General features: G+C 39.1%; 1 protein-coding gene across 1 annotated transcript in view; it reads right to left on the bottom strand.

Annotated features, from left to right (window-relative positions):
* Positions 1 to 19216, bottom strand: part of MAP2K6 (mitogen-activated protein kinase kinase 6) — a 119436-nt gene that overhangs the window by 14691 nt on the left and 85529 nt on the right. Inside the window, exons 3-10 of the mRNA XM_012525539.4 lie at positions 10588 to 10636; positions 9927 to 10040; positions 8280 to 8399; positions 7316 to 7432; positions 6595 to 6646; positions 4544 to 4671; positions 3577 to 3654; positions 2318 to 2457 (exon numbers count right to left, since the gene is read on the bottom strand). Coding sequence (XP_012380993.1) covers positions 2318 to 2457; positions 3577 to 3654; positions 4544 to 4671; positions 6595 to 6646; positions 7316 to 7432; positions 8280 to 8399; positions 9927 to 10040; positions 10588 to 10636 — 798 coding nt within the window. The remainder of the gene's footprint in view (positions 1 to 2317; positions 2458 to 3576; positions 3655 to 4543; positions 4672 to 6594; positions 6647 to 7315; positions 7433 to 8279; positions 8400 to 9926; positions 10041 to 10587; positions 10637 to 19216) is intronic.

Below are 19216 nucleotides of genomic sequence, written 5' to 3'. Positions count from 1 at the left end.
CCAGGGCCTCCTGACCCATGTGATGAGTTGGCCCACATGCAGTGCTGATGCGTGCAAGGAATGCTGTGCCACACAGGGGTGTCCCCCGTGTAGGGGAACCCCATGCACAAGGAGTGTGCCCTGTAAGGAGAGCCGCCCAGTGCAAAAAAATCACAGCCCTGCCCAGGAGTGGCGCTGCACACATGGAGAGCTGACACAGCAAGATGATGCAACAAAAAGAGACACAGATTCCGGTGCCACTGACACAAGCAAACACAGAAGAACACATAGCACAGAGGACACAGAGAGCAGACAACTGGGGGATGGGGTGGGGAAGAGGAGAGAAATAAATCTTAAAAAAGAAAAAAAAAAAACAATTGTAGGGAAGCAGCTATGGCTCAACCAGTTGGGCTCCCGTCTACCATATGGGAGGCCCTGGGTTTGTGTCTCAGGACCTCCTTGTGAAGGCAGGCTCACCTGCATGCTGCAGAGAGCCGCCAGCCTGCAAGCACCACGGAGTGCTGCCCACCCACAAATGCTGCAGAGTGCCAACTTAGCAAGGTGAGGCAACAAAAAGGGAGACGAGCAAAAACACAGAAAAACGCACAGTGAATGGACATAGAGAGCAGACAGCAAGCAAGCCACAAGGTGGGGTGGGGGGTATGGAAATAAATAAATAAAAATAAAATACAGACACACACACACAAAACAATTGTAGGCCAGCCTCATATATCTTTAGGACAAAGTACTAGGAGGGATAAGGGACCTAGGGCTAACAAGAAGTCCAAGAGACCTAGATCCACAAACTATGCAGAGTTCCTCTGCCTCATCACATCTCTCAAAAAAGCTGTATCTAGAACACTTATTCTAAAGAGCATTGAGGTCAAGAAAGGATAACTGGCAAAAGTGTTGCTTCTGTGTCCTCTGTACTCTCAAGCATCCTCCAGCATTTTAGCTCCTTTCTCAGCAACAAGTGGTCAGAACTGCTTCTCTCCTGGGGTCACAGCTGGGCTCACTGCCACCTCTAATATCCCTCACTCCTAATTCTCATCATTTTCTGCAGGATCATCAAATAAATTAACTTGGTACCATTTTATGCTTTAATTTTGGTACTATCTTTCCAGCAGCACTTGCTGCAGTGGCCACTAATATCAAGCTGGCTAGACATCAGTGTTGACATGCAGACAGAAATCACTAGACTGTTTGGAGAAAACTATCTTCTCTCTTATTTTTGTAGATTCCATTGGAAATTTCTACGAAACAAAAGGTTTCAGCATTACGATGGCTTCTTCCCTCTCTGGATTCCCTTCTCAGACATCCAACACTGTCCATTATACCCTCCCGGGCAAGCATATCCATATTTAGCAAGTGTTCTGTATGAGGCAGCCTGTTTTGGTCCAGGGTGATGGGAAGGTTTTGATAATGGATAGTAGTAATGGTAGTTCAGCATTGTGAACGAAATTAACACCACTGAATTGCATATCTGAATGTGGTTAAAAGGGGGACTTTTGGGCTCTCTATATATTACTAGAATAAAAATTTAAAACAAACGTGGGATGTTATAACACAAACTAAACCCTAACATAAACTATGGGTTATAGTTAACAGTACAATTATAATGCTATTCTTTCATCAACTGTAATAAGTTACCACACTAACGCAAACTGTTAATAGGGGTCATATGGAAACTTCATATTTTCTGCATGATTTTTCAGGAAACCTACAACTTCTCTAAATAAAAAACCCCCACAAAACACTAGAATTAATATGCAAGTCTTTTAGGTGCCTCTCCAACTACCCACCTGTCTTCTCACCCCAGGTAATCTTTTGTATCTTATCTATTCTCCATAGCTAGACCTCCAGTAAATGCTACCAGCCTTTCTCTTTTAGCTCTAATTAACACCAAAATGCTTTTAACTCTTATAAAGGTGTTTCTCACTTTTGTGACACTATGCATGATGTACTTTCTGCTTGGAAATACCTTTTCCCCCACGGTTTCCATTTTGCTGGGAAAAAACCCTCATAGGCTCTCAGCTCAGGATTTATGTCCCCAAGAAAGCCTCTCCTCTGAGCTCCCAAAATATCTAATGCATATCTTCATCATTGAACTTGCCACACTGTACGATAATCATTGACTTGTGATTCTTCCCTACTTGAATTTGAGCTGGATGAGGGCAGACACTGTGATAAAGTCATCTTTGTATCTCCAACATAAAAGCCATATTCCATAAATGCTTTCAGAATGAATGTATGCATAATGGTTAAACCTGATGGACCAAATTCATGAGCACTCAACTTCATCCTCAGCACCGACACTGGTGAGATGAGGCGCTCTTACCACTGTGAGGTAAAGTCAACAAACTCTGCAGAGAACTTGTCTGCCGGGAGTTGTGGCGATGGTTCCTCAACCACCTGCTTGAGCTGCTGAAAGGGAGTTCCCCACGAATCATAGGGAAACCGAAGGATGGCCAGCTCAATCTAGGAGGGGAGAGGAAAACAAGGAGACACTGATTTAAATAGGACTGCTGTAGGGAAAAAGAGATGTTTTATTCCAGGAGAAGTGAAAGGCAGTACAGAGATGAAGTTCAAGTAACATTTGGGTGAAAAAAATAAGAGTATGTTCTCTAGTGAGTTGCCCCAATTCCTAGTGACAGAAATTTTCAAGTATCATCTTACAAGAGACAGACATTGAGGCTGATACAAAACCGAGTTCTTCACTAAAACTCACTGAAGCCCTTAATAAAAATTATAAAGCATCAGTATTAAACTCAGGTAGTAAAGCAACCAGGTTTTCAAAATGCTTGGTCTGAAAAGTACTTCTCCGTCTAAGACTTTTACAGATCTGTATATCTGCTGCCATCTGCAGGTCCTTTACTAGAATGACAAGAAATACCCAAGGACCAAACGGCTGATCTTTTTTTAGACTTGAGTAAAGGCCACTTTGCCATTACAGGATCATGTGTTTTCTGGGCAGGGAATATGAAATAACTCAGAGGATTTAATCAGCTGCTGTGCCTGGGAAGGAGCCAGGACCACAGAGAGTAATTCTAGACCTTGGGGATACACTGAACATTCATGATCATCAAAGCTATGAATAAGATGCTTATTGTATAATTTTAGGGCTGCGCCTAAGGTAATTATCCTATTTCTTATGTCTTTAGGATATACCTTAAATAAACTGTCAAGACTTCTATCATAAAAATATCCTGGCAAGTGTAACCTCTGTCCTGGATAAGACACCCTATCAGGGTCAGTACATTTGTACTTTTTGAGTAACTTAAGCTTCTTCTTGCCTGTACTAGAATAATTTAATTTTAAATCATAAGGAACCTAGTCAAACCCTCTCATTTTTCAGATAAGGAGGTAAGGTAGTCATGTAAAGAGTCAAGAGTAAAACTGGGTTTGCCCAATCCCAGGGCAGCATTTATACCATACCATACTGTAAACAATTATCACTCAAAATCTCCAGCCATCTTAGGCAGGAAAGGATGCTCAAGGCCAGCATAGGGCATTTGTCTCTTGGTCCCAAGGTCAACCCAATTCCAGTTTCATGCCATAAATATGATCATAGAGTCCATAAATATAATCATACACTACCATTGTGATGCCCAGACTCCAAATGTCAGATTTCACACTGTATCCCTTCTGGTTGAGTTCTGGGTTTATCCTTTCAGGCTAGAAAGGAGACAGAAGAAGACAAGTGAGATGGCAGTCTTAGTTCAATAAAGTCTCTGGGGGTGGGGTAGAACCAGCTCCAAGTGCATTCTTTTAAGCTAATATGCCTTCCAGGCCGAGGAGACCCACTGACCCACTCACTGTGATAAATATTAACATCTCCAGGGAACTTCCCTCATTCTTTGTTCATCTGTGCTGAGAGACATTAATGGATCAAAATATTTTCATAATTCACAACAAGTTTCAATATTAGCATTGGAAGACACGAGATGTGCATTACAAAACTACTTTGCCAATCTAGAATTATCTTTGTTACAAACTCCAATAGTCCAGAACTCAGGAAAAAAGAATCACATGGGTCACTGGGCTACTGGTCAAGTGTTAACAGACCTATACAATGTTTAGCTCAACCCCGACAGGAAGTTTTCTGATCCCAAGCACAAGCCCATTTTCAAAGAGAATACATTACAAATCCCTTAAGTTAGAGGGGGTCCCAAGGTCTCTGCTAACAGCAATGAACCTTCACAGTCATGAGATCCTCCCATAACACCTGACTTGTTTGGATAACATAAATTCTACTTGCTGATCTATCCTCAACAAACAATGCTAACACTTACCTGCATCTCAAATGTGGAAAACTGTGGGAGATACACTACTTGATTAAATAATAATAAAATAATAATAATATATGAGACCCAAGTAATTAAGGATTCTATACAGGAAACATTTATGATAAAAGCAGATACAGGTATTTTTTGAATCCCAGGCAAGGCTGGGAAATGACGTAATGCAATTATCCTTCTGTGACCCTCCATTTCCTATTTCCTGGCATGGTTTATCGTTTGCCAGCAGGCGCATTCTCAGATGCCACCCCAGCTGCAGCACTTACAGCCATATAGGGTTTGCATCCTGCGTCGATAGTTTTAGCAACAGAGTCCACAAGATAGCCACTGATTCCGAAATCACACATCTTCACTTGGCCCAGAATATTGATCAGCACATTTGAAGGCTTGACATCTGAAAGCAAGAACAGGCAGGCTCTCATCACTCCCAGCCAACTTTGAAGAGTCATTTCTCTACCACCAGGGGGCCTGAAATCCCTATTCCTTTTTCACCTTCCTTTCCCCACATTGTCCAACTCAAAAGTAATATATATCCTTGACTCTGTTACATACCTGCTTATTGCTTTGAACTTGATTTTCTATTTTATGTTTTGTCCTTTTGGTAGGGCTGTGAATCCATCCATAGAAAGAAATGTTTCCTCTACCTACCTCCATATATGTGTGGTACAAACTTAAAGCATTATTACTGAATTGAATGCCCAGTTCAAATCTATTATCCATTGCACATTCCACGTAGGAGCAATAGCTCATGGAATGGGACACAGTGATATACCAAATATGAAACAACCAGTTTTGATTGAAACCTCTGCAAAAGGCATGTCTAAGGACACAGTAAGCCTCACAAACCCAGATGTTCTAGATGTGATAGATCATGGAATATACCTGTAGATGAAGGGGTATTCCTGAGAAATTTTTAAAATGAATCCTTCAGACCAGAAACTCATCACTCACACCCCAAGAACAGTGAACCACAGTTATCTCCATACAATGGAAACTGAAATTACCATTATTTTTTCCCTTCTGAAAATTTTCATAAATGATGTATAATCAGAAAAAAGTTATTCTAAAAACTTTAAAATTCAACCTTTATGGTTTCTTTATCCTTAAGCTTAGTGGTGGGTGGACCAGTTTCATTTTATTATTTTTAAACCTTATATAGGCCTTACATACATATCCTCTCCAATATGAGTGAACTATTTCATAACTTCAAAATTAAACCTTAAAAATCTGTCTCACATTTGTGGGTAATCCATATTCTTCTTCTTCCTATCTGTATTCCTTCGTACTGTCTTCTCCTCTTCTTTCTCCTTCCTAGTTTTCCAATTTTTAATAGTAACAATTACTATTAATTATAATAGGCACACTATTCAAGGCATTTTACATGAATTTCAGGCTCAGAGAGTTTAAGGATCACCCAAACTACAATGCCCTATTGGATATCAATACTTTCCATTAATTTTTCAAAGACCTGGTTGAGCATATCTCTTTTAAGAAGACTTCTCTGATTATAGTCATTCTGTGCCAATCATTTCCTTGTTGTACATCCTACCTGGACTATTTCCATATTTTGTGCTTTCATATTTCTAGTGTGGGTTATTTTCCCCATGTGTTTGTTGTATATTTATTTTCTTTCCCTCTCAAGCATCCCTAAGTAGAATTTTAATAGCCTGAAAGGCAGACAATATGCATCTTCTCAGATACCACACAAAGCACCTATTAGAGTGCTGTACAAAAAAAAAACAAGCTTGAAAAGTCATTATAAGAGATGATGGATGGATCAAAGGATGGATGGACTGATGGAAAATGGATGAATAGGTATATGAGTGGATGAAAGGATGGATGAAGAGATAAAACAGGTCAACAGGAAGGGAGGAAAAAATGAGACAAATCTACCAAAGTCATTTTCTTCTGCCTCCTGCTGTCTGAAGGGCTGAGTTTTTTACACTTAAATGTGCACATGAATCACCAGGGGACCTTGTTAAAATGCAGTTTCTGATTCAGGTGGTTTGGGGAACCTGCAGTTCTACTTTTCTAATAAGCTCCCAGGTAGCAGGCAATACTAGATAAATGAACTTACCCTCTAAAATTCTCTGCTTGACAAGAGGTACTTTATATTTAGTTTAGGTGTAATATAAAGCCCATCTCTTCTTTATGATGTCCTCAGCCAAGATAAAGTACAGCTCTTTATATGATTTGCTAGCCAATCCCAAAGGAAAACCCCTCAGTTCTCTCGCATGACCCAATTTCACTTCCGTATAAGGGAAAAAAAGATGAACTTTATAGAAGGAACAGCCAGGGCGGCTCCATGGACACTTACCTCGATGAATGACAGAGAGCTTACTGTGTAAATGTTCTAAAGCTTTTACAATCTGTAAGAGAAACACAAGATAAATTTATTCATCCCATCACTAGGAAAGAAATTGAATGTTAACTAGAACCAGGTTTATTATTTCTGGCTTAAGGTCACGAGGTGAAGTATTTACCTAAATAGCGTTCCTATCAAGGAAAGCACAAAGAAACGTAAACAAACTGGACTCCACCAGTCAGTGAGGTCTATATCAAATGGAAGAGAAGATGTCTCACTCAGCTATCTTGTTTTTTATTTGGCTGCAGCATTTTTTTTCTCCATCCACTAGAGACTCACTAGTCATTAAGGTAGCACCCTTTCTTGCCATTTCTTTTTCTTCTCCTTCCTAATATGTCCATTAATCTCAATTTAAAAATTTAAAAATTTAAAAATGAAAATGGGAAGAAACCATAGCAGAATATAGGTACCAGGGATGGGGTCATACTGGATGAACACACTGCTCAGAAGGCATTTAACTTAGATTTTACCCACACCAGTGGTAGAATCTTCTACACAGTGCTAGGAAAGAAAAGCATTCATTCATAAATCCACGATCCACTCAAGCACTCAACAGACAGCTACTGGATGGTAGCTTTGGCCCAGGCTCTGTTTCCACACACTGGGGATACAAAGACACACAAGGCCTAGACTTCTCACATTCTCCTTGTGGCAGGTTTCACAATGTACTCACGGAAACTGCTATTTTCCCTAAGATGTCCTCTGGAATTGTCTGGCCTTTATCAATGACTTGTTTGTAGAATTTATCTAGTGATGTATCCATGAGTTCCATGCAGATCCACACATCTCCCTGGAGACCAAATAGTTGAGGGATTAAGGAGGTTGGAAGAGGGAAAGAGAAGAAATGGTTAACACCTGTTAAGAAAAAACTGACTATTTATTTCTACCTTTGTTTTTGGAGAAAACGCAGTGTCCCTTCAAGACCTCAAAAGTATTTATAAATAAGCAAGATTATTTCTAAAGTACAAGCCAACAAAACAGAACCTGCCTGCGATCGCCTCCCCCTTAATGAAAACTAGGATATAAATACTATCAGCCACAAGCAAGAGGGTTCCAGAAACCCAAGCCTCTTACCGTCACTACCATCTAGGAGGTAAGTCTAGAAGCCTCCTCCATGCCTGACCTCACACTCAATGAGCACCAGCGATAATCAATCAAAAGGCTGGTTTAAGAGTGCGGTGGAACATCATAATCCATACAAGGGTGAAGTGATAAACAGAGGCAGCACAAACAAATAAAAGTAAGCACACGTGATGCCCAAGCAGACTATATGAAGCCTAAAAAGCCCAAAAGGAAAGGACATTTCAGATATTAAGGAATCTATTCAAATCAGTCTACAGACAATTGATGGATAATTGATCGCTCTATAGAAAGTTCTGTCAAAACAGGCCAACCAAAACAGAAAAGAGAAGAAAACCTCAGCATCTTTCAAAGCGCTAAACACACAGGTAAATATCATAAATTAAAGTTCATTTTTGCCCCAGGGCACATAATCATTGCACAAGCCTTAAATTCCTCTCTGTAAGACATGCCACCAAAGATGAGTGCCAGGAATGTGGATGGCATTTATGCAATCAGAGAAACGTCTGTCTTAAGTTGTTCCTTCTCCTTGGGCTTTGAATGGAAGGATCACCTACCTCCCGAAAGAGTGCGCCATAAAAGGTGACTGTGAAAGGACAATCCACTGTCCTCATGGAAATATCCAAATCCATCAGTAGCCTTTTCTGCTCCTGGCTATTCACCGTAGCCCGGATCCGCTGAATGGGATTGCATGGAAAAAGGTATGGTTACTATTCTGAGGATCAATCAGTTTATAAGGCAGGGGCTTCAAGAAGTCTCATCCTGAAAATAGTACAAAAATTCACAATACTTCTTCTAGCAACAACCTTTCAAATATCTAAGTGTAGTTGCTTGTAACAAATGAAAAGTAAGGAAGACTCTTAATCATTTCACTTCATGAGTAATCCCTGGTAGGAAGCAGAGTGATAAAACATTTTGGAGAGTGGGTAAATGTTTAGGAATGTATTCTCAAGTTATAAAAGCAACATCTGGTCTACTACATTTTGTCTGTTCAGTGCATAGTGGCCACAGTGTAAATTAGGTCCTAAGAAAGAAACAGACAAAAGCCTCTCAGGAATACGTGAGAGTGGTTGTGAGAAAATTGGTACAGCCATAGGAAACAGAAAAAATAAAAAATGAAAATAGAAATGGATAACCCGTTCATTCCACTTCCAGCGCTTTTAAGAGAAGAGAAGCTTGTCTGTCACAAGCAGAAAATGTGGTGCTAAAGAAACACAATTGTGTCATTAAATGACAGGAAATATATAATACTGCTAGGCCTTCACATTTTTTTAACCAACTCAGAAAATGTCAGCTGAAGAACAGAGTGCAATATCTACAAGGTAAGGCAAACATACCTAGTTCTCCAAAAGCCAAAAGGATTTAGGTTATCTGACCATCCACATTGCTAATAATGGCCCTAACTTATTAACTCATCCAGAGACGTTAATTCTCTCATGTTCTTTCCTCCACATCTACTCAAGAAATATGCTTGATTCTAAATTTCTCTTCACAGCTCAAAAATTATTCAAATTCACTCCCTATGAATTTTGCCCTCCTTTTCCCTCAAATGGAGACAGGCTCTTCTCTCTCAATTTCCAGGGACAATTCTTTAAAAACAACAGAATATGGAATAAAAGAGAGAAGGCCTAACAACCAATTGCAATATGTGAACATTAATTGGTTCCTGATTTGAATAAACAACAGGAAAAACAAAACAAAAAAATTCGAGGCAATCAAGGAAATTTTAATTTGGACCAGATGTTGGATGAGGTTAAGGAAGTATTAATTCTGTTAAATGCAATACTGACAGAGTGGTTGTGTAAACAATTAAAAGTGGGTGGACGACGGTAACACAATATTGTGAATGTAACTCATGCCACTGAATTATACACTTAAAAATGGCTAAAGTGACAAATGTTATGATATATATTAAAAAAATATTTTATTGTGGTTTTATATATATAAGCGCAATAAAATTAAAAGGTAAAGGGCGCAGGGAGGAACTTAGGAGTTAAAAACCAAAACGAAACACAACAGTAGATGCAACTTGTACCAAGGAAGCATTTTTCACACAGTTAGGGGGAAATATTGTTCCATACAAGTAATCTTTTCTGCTTCACTCCAGTGAACACTGTTTTGCTTCTTTGAAAAGGACTGATCCACAAATGAGATGAACAAACACACATCACAGCTATAAAATGTGTGAGGAACGTCAACTCTACCTTGACCGCCATGATCTGCTCACTGGGCACGTGCCGCATCTTCTCCACCACCCCGTACGCACCTCGACCCAGCTCCACTATAGGTTCCAGGTCATCAGCCTTCACTTCAAAGTTCTGATAAGAAGGAAGGAAATAATGCAACAGGAAAGAGAAACATAAAATGGACATAGGCCGCACTGTCCTCTGTCTGCTTTCTTTTGGCCAGAAGCTTTCTTGGATGCCAAAGCAGATGCTGAGAGAAAGAAGTGCCAGGAGAAGTTTAGCCTCCCACCATGCACCACATGCTTGTCACAGAGACATACTCAGCTTCAAGATTGCTTGGTTTAAACTAGCTACACTGTGGTTCCTTAGCCATGCCCCTTTAATGATATACATAGTCCATTTTGCCAACTGAGAGTAACTAGATCTATGGGGCTTTGAGAAATGCCCTTCGAAGAACATCATTAGTCTCCTCAAATAGCTTATATGAAGACCACAATATCCTGATTTCAATTCGCCATTCAAAATAGCAAGAGCACCGCATACCACTTCCCCTTAAATTCAAAGCATTTTTGTCCCACCATCTGACAGCAAGTTATAGAAAATACATTTTTCAATGATCAGTCAGAACGTACACATAAAAAATGCCATGGTTTTAACTGGCAGGGATGCTTTTTCTCACCTGATTTCCAATAGAAATGCAAGCCTTGGAGTCTAAATCTCGAGGGGGCCTAAAAAGAAGGGTGAGAGAAGAAAAACATGAGTTATTTTGTCTGTCAAGTGTGTCCTTTCTAAGTCAGATGTGACTGCAGAGAATTTTCCTTAGGAATAAGGTAGAAGCTTGTGAGAAAAAAAAAGTAGGATAAGTGTTAAATCATGGACTTTGGAATAAATATATTTGGATTAAAATTCTACCTGGCATTTAAAAGCAGTACGTGCTCAAATAAGTTACTTGATTTCTTCGAACTTCCAATGCTTTGTTAACGTGGGAATATTTTATTAGCACCACCTACCTCATGGGGTATGAATGAGTATTAAGATAGATATTCCAGGGTTAGGGCATCTGTCTACCACATGGGAGGTCCGCGGTTCAAACCCCATGCCTCCTTGACCCGTGTGCAGCAGGCCCATGCGCAGTGCTGATGTGCGCAAGGAGTGCCCTGCCATGCAGGGGTGTCCCCCGCATAGGGGAGCCCCACGTGCAAGAAGTGCATCCCATAAAGAGAGCCACCCAGCGCGAAAGAAAGTGCAGCCTGCCCAGGAATGGTGCTGCACACACGGAGATGATGCAACAAAAAGAGACACAGATTCCCATGCCGCTGACAACAACAGAAGCGGACAAAGAAACAAGATGCAGCAAATAGACACAGAGAATAGACAACCAAGGTGGGGGGGGGGGGGCGGCACGGGGAAGGGAAGAGAAATAAATAAATCTTTAAAAAAAAAAAAAGGTAGATATTCCAAGTAAAATGCTTACAGTGTAAATATCCAATTAGTATGAGTCATATGTATAGAGTTATATAGATCATTGTAATATAGTGGTAAGCCTCAAAGTTTTTTTCTCATTCAAGGGTATCTATATGCTCATTATTGCAGCTTTTTTTCACAATTGTTTTAAAAAAGAATGATATTTGGCACATGATTTTATTAACTCATAAAATTCATAGCACATAGGAATTTGAATCTAGTCCATTCTTTATAGATGGAAAAAAGATGCAGGGAGAGGAAGTGATTTGCCCAAGGTTACACAACTCACCCAGATCCCCTAACTTCCAGGTCAGCCTGCTTTCCATTCTAGCAGGCTAGCTAAACCAATCCAGTGGGATTTCTTCAGTACATACTAACCAGGGGTCATCTCAGGAGCCAGAGGTTTGCCGGTGTTTAAATGTCTCCATAGGAGAAAACACAGTCTTCATGGGCATTTATTTCTGCTACTTCAATGCTACCTCAGTTGTTATCAATCAATGAACAAGAAAGAGGTTTGGCCTTGGCTTTACACCTACCTAGGAACCTAGTAAAGCATTATCTTGAAGTAAATGCACCCAAACTATCAGGACAAAAGTAATGAACCCAATAAACAAACTGACAATATCATCAAACAGAGCAATTGGAGGCTAAAGACAAAAGGAGCTCTGAGCTAACAGAACATAGGGTAACCAACATCCCTATAGGAACATTCTGCATCAGAACTGTCTTTAAAAGATAAAAAGGAAAATGGAAGAAAGGAAAGAAGAGAGGGAGGGTCTGGAGAAGAAGAAAGAAAAAGAAAAGAATCCTTAGCCATTGACATTTTCCCCAAGCATAATATATTCTGATTCTATCCCTTTAGTTGTAACTAAACAAATGAATACAATAACAGATATAAAAAGGAACCTAAGGTACTCATTGCAAGCCTTCCCCCACTCAAACTCCCTTTGACATGCATAGAATAATTACAGTTTTTCTATACTAACTTAAAATCAGGGACTGGAAGGCAGAGAGAAAAACATACACGCGCACACACACAAACACACACAAATTGGCAATGATGTTTTAAATGTATCTTATGTTTTTGAGTCAGGAATTTTTCTTCAGAAAAGCTTTCCAGGGGTACCCTATTTCTAAAATCTAGTTTCTCATTCTTAAAAGATTCAAAGCTGCTCATGTCTTCACTTTATATTAACTGCAATGGGATTTGGAAACAAAGGCAACTCTTTGAAATGTGACTTTTGCAATTATTTAGCGCCCTTCCTTTTAAAAGTACCAAGTGACAGAAAGGTCACTAATTACTTGGGAATGCTTCTGTTTTCTCGCCCAACCAGTGAGGGCATTGGATGAGATGGCTTTCAGGTCTAACATTCTAGTGTTCTGCACCAAGGGCTGGAAAACTATAGGCTGTGGCCAAACTAGGAATCAGAATAAGTTTCACATGTTTAAATGGTTGTAGAAACAAAGAATATGCGACAGAGGTCATTATGGCCTAAAATATTTACTATCTGGCCTTTCCCCCAAAAAAGTGTGCTGACCCCAATTCTACACTAATCTTGCATTATACCTCTACCTAAGGGAAGAGTACCACGCCACTTTCCAGATTGAGAAAAATAAAGCCCAGAGAACCTAGGCAATTTGCTGAAGCCATAGAGTAGTCAAGAGAGCTGAAAACAAAGCACAGGTCGCCAAAAACTCAGTCTACCTAAGGAGATAATATGGATTGAATTATGTCCCCCAAAAAAGGTATGTACAAGTCCTAACATGAAGTTCCATGAATATGATCTTATTGGGAAACGGAATCTCTGAAGATGTGATAAAGTAAGAGGAGGCCAAACTAGATTAGGGTGGGCCTTAATCCAATGGTGTCCTTCTAAAAAGAGGAAATGTTAACACCGATGGAGGAACACAGAGGAGAGAATGCCACGTGACCACTAAGAGAGAGAACAGGTGGATGGCCGGAGCCACCGCCAGAGCCCTCCGGCCTTCAGAGGGAACATGGCCTTGCTGGCCCCATGATTTCTGAAGTCTAGCCTCCAGGACTGAGAAATAATAAATTCCCCCCACTTTAAACCACCCAGTTGGTGGCACTTCGTTACAGCAGGAAGGAAATATGCTGAGGTCCAGGCTAGGTGCTATACCTGCACCTCATTTAATTCTAAAAACAGAATGAGCAAACAAATCAAAACTATGGGTATCATTATTCCCATGGTCCAGATGAGAAACCGCTGGCACAGAGTTTACCTAACTTGATCCCAGCTTAAAACTGGCAAGTGGTGAAGCCATGATCCTATTCCAAGGCTGAATGAATCCAAGGAACCTGCTCCCAACACCTGGGCCTTCCTCTAAAGAAAACAATGAACGCACCCAAGCCTCAGGCCTTCGGACTCATCAAGTCTGCCAAAAGCATCAGCCCACAGGTCCAAGAGTGACAACTCCCGACTGGATTAGTTGACACTGTGTCCTGTCCAGAGCCGGGCATATTAGTTTACCTGGAGCAATGAAACTCTGCAGGAGGTTTAAACTGTAGGAGGATGCTATCTTCATTTATTGAGTATTTCAGTCCTCTGGGGAAAGAACCAAGTTTATTACAAAATTTCTTTCCCTGGAAGGCCAAAGGTATTCCAAAGGTCACCTAGTGTTTGTTTTTTTATATGAATATCCAGATTTCTGCCCATCGTAATTATTTATTTCTAATTCTAGACGAATTACCAATTCACTGGTTATTATTATAATTATTATTCAATTTATTCAACAATATTTATTAAGCATCTACTTTTAAGTTGTCTACAATTGCCTACTATTAAACAACTACCAAAGGCTGTGGTTTTATAAAAATATATCCTTTAATTTCCACAAACCTAAGAGGTTTTAATATCTCTATTTTAAAGTGAAGCAATTGGCATTTAGAGAAGCTAAGTAAGGTCACTCAAAGAGAAGGCAAGATTGCCACCCAGAGCCACACTTTGAAGCCTTCTCAAGCACAGAGGTAAAGAATCTTGCCTCTCATTCCAGTAGCCCTGGACTGTTTGGCCACAGAATCCACCAGTCAAATGTGTGGTCAAGAGCACAGACTTGAGAGTCAGACGACCCTGGATTTATATGCCACTGCTTCCACTTAAGAGACTTAGCAGTAAAAATATTAATAACATTTGGAGTTACTATTCATTGAATAATTACTGTGTATCAAGATTATGCTTGAACACTTAACATCAGTTATGACATGGAAGCCTCATACCAAGCACATTGTTGTTTTTTTCCCATTTGTCAGAAGAAGGAAGGGGAAACTAAAGCTTAGTGGTATTAGGTAACTAGCCTAAAGTATTCAACTAAAGAAGATTGGAACCCAAATATGAACCCAGGCATCTGCCTCCAGAGCTTGAACTCTTATCTGTCAAGCTATGTTCAACTGCTTCAATTAAGGCATCAGACCCTGGTACAGCTGTTTTCTCACTTGTAAAGTGAGAGTAAAAATAACTGCTTCCTGAGTTTCTTGTGGGAGCTAAATAAAATAATACTGACCAGCACAGAATCAATTTAGAATTAGTGCAAGTCATGCGGTGTATAGTTCAGAAATCTGAGCCAAAGACACAATGGCATCAGTAACTCAAGGAAAGAACTCCAGTAGAGGGACCACACATATTGAACTAAGTAGAATGGATTCTGTGCCCAGGCTATTTGTTTTTGTGTAGCTCAGCAGAAGCAGGCAGGGTACCAATGATAAAAATCATGAGCAACCTCAATGAACTGTCAATGAAAACACAAAAGATAGAAGCCACTCCTTTAGGAATGCAAATTTATATCTTAGTATTACAATAATAACAATAATAACAACAATATGAAGTTAATAACATAAAAATAATATTGCCAATATTAAAAACAACAGTAATAGTAATATTTAAAACAATAACAATAATAATGATATTAAGAGTATAAAGTGGTATTATTTACAATAATGGTGTAATGTTATTGGCTTTATACAATGACACAGAAAAGTAAATTCAACATATATTTGTATTAACATAAGGGAAAGACAAAAGAGAGGTAAATTTTATCCTTCCACAGCCTTTATCCACTTGCTTATATCAAGAAGGATTTAAAGTGGCTTCCAAAAACCATAAAATGTGATATTAATATAAATGGAAAGAAATGAAGTATAAAAAAGAATAAAAGAAAGAGAAAAAATATTTGAGTGGTTGATATAAAAATATATCCCAAAGAAAATAATAATGGTTAAGAGCAGAAATCAATGAATGAACTTGAAGACAGGAAATTAAAGAGAAAGAAGAAAAAAAAAGCCTGGATAATCTGTAATTTAAGTAACTATTTAAGTAATTGAATTTCTAATCAAGAAGCAAGGAATATCCAGGTCCAGAAAGTCAAGAATTTTAGCAAATATTCATGGAGAAATTAACACCAATTTTATATAAACGCTACCAGAAAATAGAAGGAACATTTGTGACTTCATTTCATGAGGTATTACCTTAATATCATAAACAGGTATAAAACACCAAAAAAGTCCATAAAAGACAATATCTCTCATGAACTCAGAAGAAAAAATCCTTAATAAAATTTTAGCAAATAGAATCCAGCAATGTATTGGGAGGGGGGGAAATATATATATATATATATATATATATATATATATATATATATATATATATATAAACCAAACCAAGTGAGGTTGCTTTTGGTATGCAAGGATAGTTCAATTTTAAAAAATCAATTTAGTTAAGCCACAATATCAACAGGATAAAGAAGAAAAATTACACGATCCTATCAATTCATGCAGACAAAGCATCTCACAAATTCAATACTCATTCATGATAAAAACTCCCAGTACACTAGAAGCAGAGGGCAACTTATTCAACCTTATAACTAGTGATTTCAAGAACCCTACATGTAGCATCATAGTTGAGGGTGAAAGACAGAGTGCTTTCCCTCTAAGAGGAACTAAGCAAGAATGCCCATTCTCACCAATCGTATTTAACACAGCATTGGTCATTCTTGCCACTGCAATAAGGCAACAGAAAGAAATTAAATACAGATTGGAAAGGGGGAAAAAACTGTCTCTATTTTCAGAGAGCATGATTGCCTACATAGAAAAGCCCAAAGAATCTACAAAAGCAAACCAACAAAACAAAACAAAAACCTCCTAAAACTAATAAGTGAGTTCAGTAAGACCACAGGATACAAAGTCAACACACAGAAATCACATGTACTTCTAACTACCAACAATGAATAAGTGGAAGCCCAAATCAAAAACGCAATCAATGTCATTTACAATTTCTTCCAAGGAAATGGAATACTTAGGTATAAATCTAATAAAACATCTAGAGGATCTGTATGATGAAAATTATAAAATGCTGATGGAAGAAATCAGAGAAAACCTAAATACTTAGAGAAACATATCAAGTTCATTGACTGGAAGACTCAACATAGCAAAGATGTCAATTCTCTCTAAAGTGATCTACAAGTTAAATAAAATTCCTACCAAAATCTCAGCAAGTTTCCTTGTAGACACAGACATAAATATTCCAAAATTTATATGAAAATAGAAAGGCCCCAGAATTGCCAAAACAATTTCCAAAAATGAAGAATGAAGCAGGAGAAATCACTCTTCCAATGTCAAGGTTTTCCATATAGCTGCAGTAATCAAGACAGTATGGTCCTGGCAAAGAGACAGGCACATAGATGAGTGGAACAGAATATAGAATCCTGACATAGAGTCACACAAATATGCCCAATTAATTTTTGACAAAAGAAGAAAGGCAACTCAATGCCCCATTTAGTTGTTACCCCTGGAACAACTAAAAATGTCAGCCAAAAAAAAAAAGAAAAAATGAAGCTCACTCTAAATTTCACACCTTGTACAAAAATTAAATCAAGAGATCATGGGGAAATGGATGTGGCTCAAATGATAGAGCGTCTGCTTACCATGTAGGAGGTCCAGGGTTCGGTACCCAGGGTCTCCTGGCCCATATGATGAGCTGGCCCAGGCACAGTGCAGATGCACGCAAGGAGTGCCATGCCACACAGGAGTGTCCCCTGCGTAGGGGAAACCCACATGCAAGGAATGCACCCCACAAGGAGAGCTGCCCCACACAAAAAAGGCACAGCCCACCCAGGAGTGGCACTGCACACACGGAAAGCTGATGCAGCAAGATTATGCAACGAAAAGAGACACACATTGCCGGTGACTCCTGACAAGATTGCAAGTGGATAAAGAAGATCACACAGCAAATGGACACACAGAGCAGACAACGGGGGCTGGGAGGAGAGGAGAGAAATAAATAAAAATAAATCTTAAAAAAAAAAAAAGAGATCATGAACTTACAAGTATCATAAAACTATAAAATTTCTGGTAAATAAATAGGAAAACAGCTTCAGGACTTAGACGAGGCCAAGAGCTCTTTAATGACAAAAGCATGACTCATAGGAAGAAAAATTGATCAACTGAATCTCATCAAAATTAAAAACTTTTGTTCTGCAAAAGGCCTTGCTAAAAGGATGAAAAGACAAATTACAAACTGGGATAAAATATTTTCAAATCACCTCTGTGACAAAGTCCCTACATATGAATTATAAAAAGAACTCTGAAGTCAACATTTTAAAAAAGGCAAAATCTAATTAAAAAATGGGCAAAAGGCACACACAGACATTTCCCTGAAGAAGACATACAGATAACAAATAAACACAAAAAGTTGACAGTTATTTCAGAACAAAAAGTTTAAAAATGTATGCTATAAAGTCCTATACAGGTAGCATGGGTAGGATGGTATTGGATTCTCTCTTTTTTTGCTATTAGATTCTAAGCTTGTAAGTAATCAGAATGGAAAAGTACTAATTACATGGTTTACAGACCCATAGGGGAGAAAGGAAAAAACAACCACCAATAGTTTAGAGGGACCCAGAAGAAAAGTCTAAATTTACTATGGCTGGACAGCACGTCCTTGTGCAGAATCTTTGGAAGGGAATCCTTTATGTTGAGTTTGGCCCTTTAGAGCCAGAGTCCAGGATCCTGCAGAGCAGTCCTCTGCTGGAGAGGTTCTTTATATTGCTGCACAGAAAGCAATCACCAGTGGCCTCAGCAGCGTTTTACAACAGATATGACCATTTTTCCTTGCACACTAGGGGGGTGTTTTCTGGTAGAGTGGATCACAGTTAAGAAAACACCTTTACAAAGAGAGGCACTTTCACAGAAATGAGCAAAAGCTGCAAAAACTCAAGCTTCTATTAGGATGCCCTCTCTTGGACTTGCTCGGACTCCCTTGTACCTCTAGAGTGATTTGTTCTCATGCCAAGTCCTCTGGTAGGTAGTCTCACCTCCAGCTCAAGAGAATACACCCTCCCCACCCCTCAGTTAAGACAAAGAACCACAAAGGAGGCTCATTGGATGGGGAGACCTGCTACACAGGATTTGAGTTCACTTAGGGATTTAGGCCAAAGCTTCAGCTAATAAACAAAAAACAAACCTCATTTTGCCCTGTGTTTATTATATAGCTCTCTCAGAACAGAATTTAGGTGTCAGAATGCTGCAGCTTCACCAAATACCCATCTTCCCAAATCCACAAGGGTTTTATAGCTGTGATTCTCACAGGGATTGGCTTGTTTGCTCAAATCTATAGGGAAAAGGCAAGGCGTCCCTGTCCTGGGATCTATCAGGAGCCACCTGGGGCCCCATCTGCCAAATGCATTTGTGACACTCAGTTCTCACCCAACAATAATTTGAGACACTAAATTCTAAGCAACACATTTAATAAAGACTGACTGACCAAATTATTTCAGGTCTCAAAACTGTAAGTCATGGTTTCTTCCTTAAAGAGCTCTTCTTTCTAACTATT

This window comes from Dasypus novemcinctus, chromosome 21, assembly GCF_030445035.2.
Source record: "Dasypus novemcinctus isolate mDasNov1 chromosome 21, mDasNov1.1.hap2, whole genome shotgun sequence".
NCBI lineage: Eukaryota > Metazoa > Chordata > Mammalia > Cingulata > Dasypodidae > Dasypus > Dasypus novemcinctus.
The sequence above is the reverse complement of the archived record's forward strand: the minus strand, read 5'-3'. Positions and strand labels throughout refer to the sequence as shown.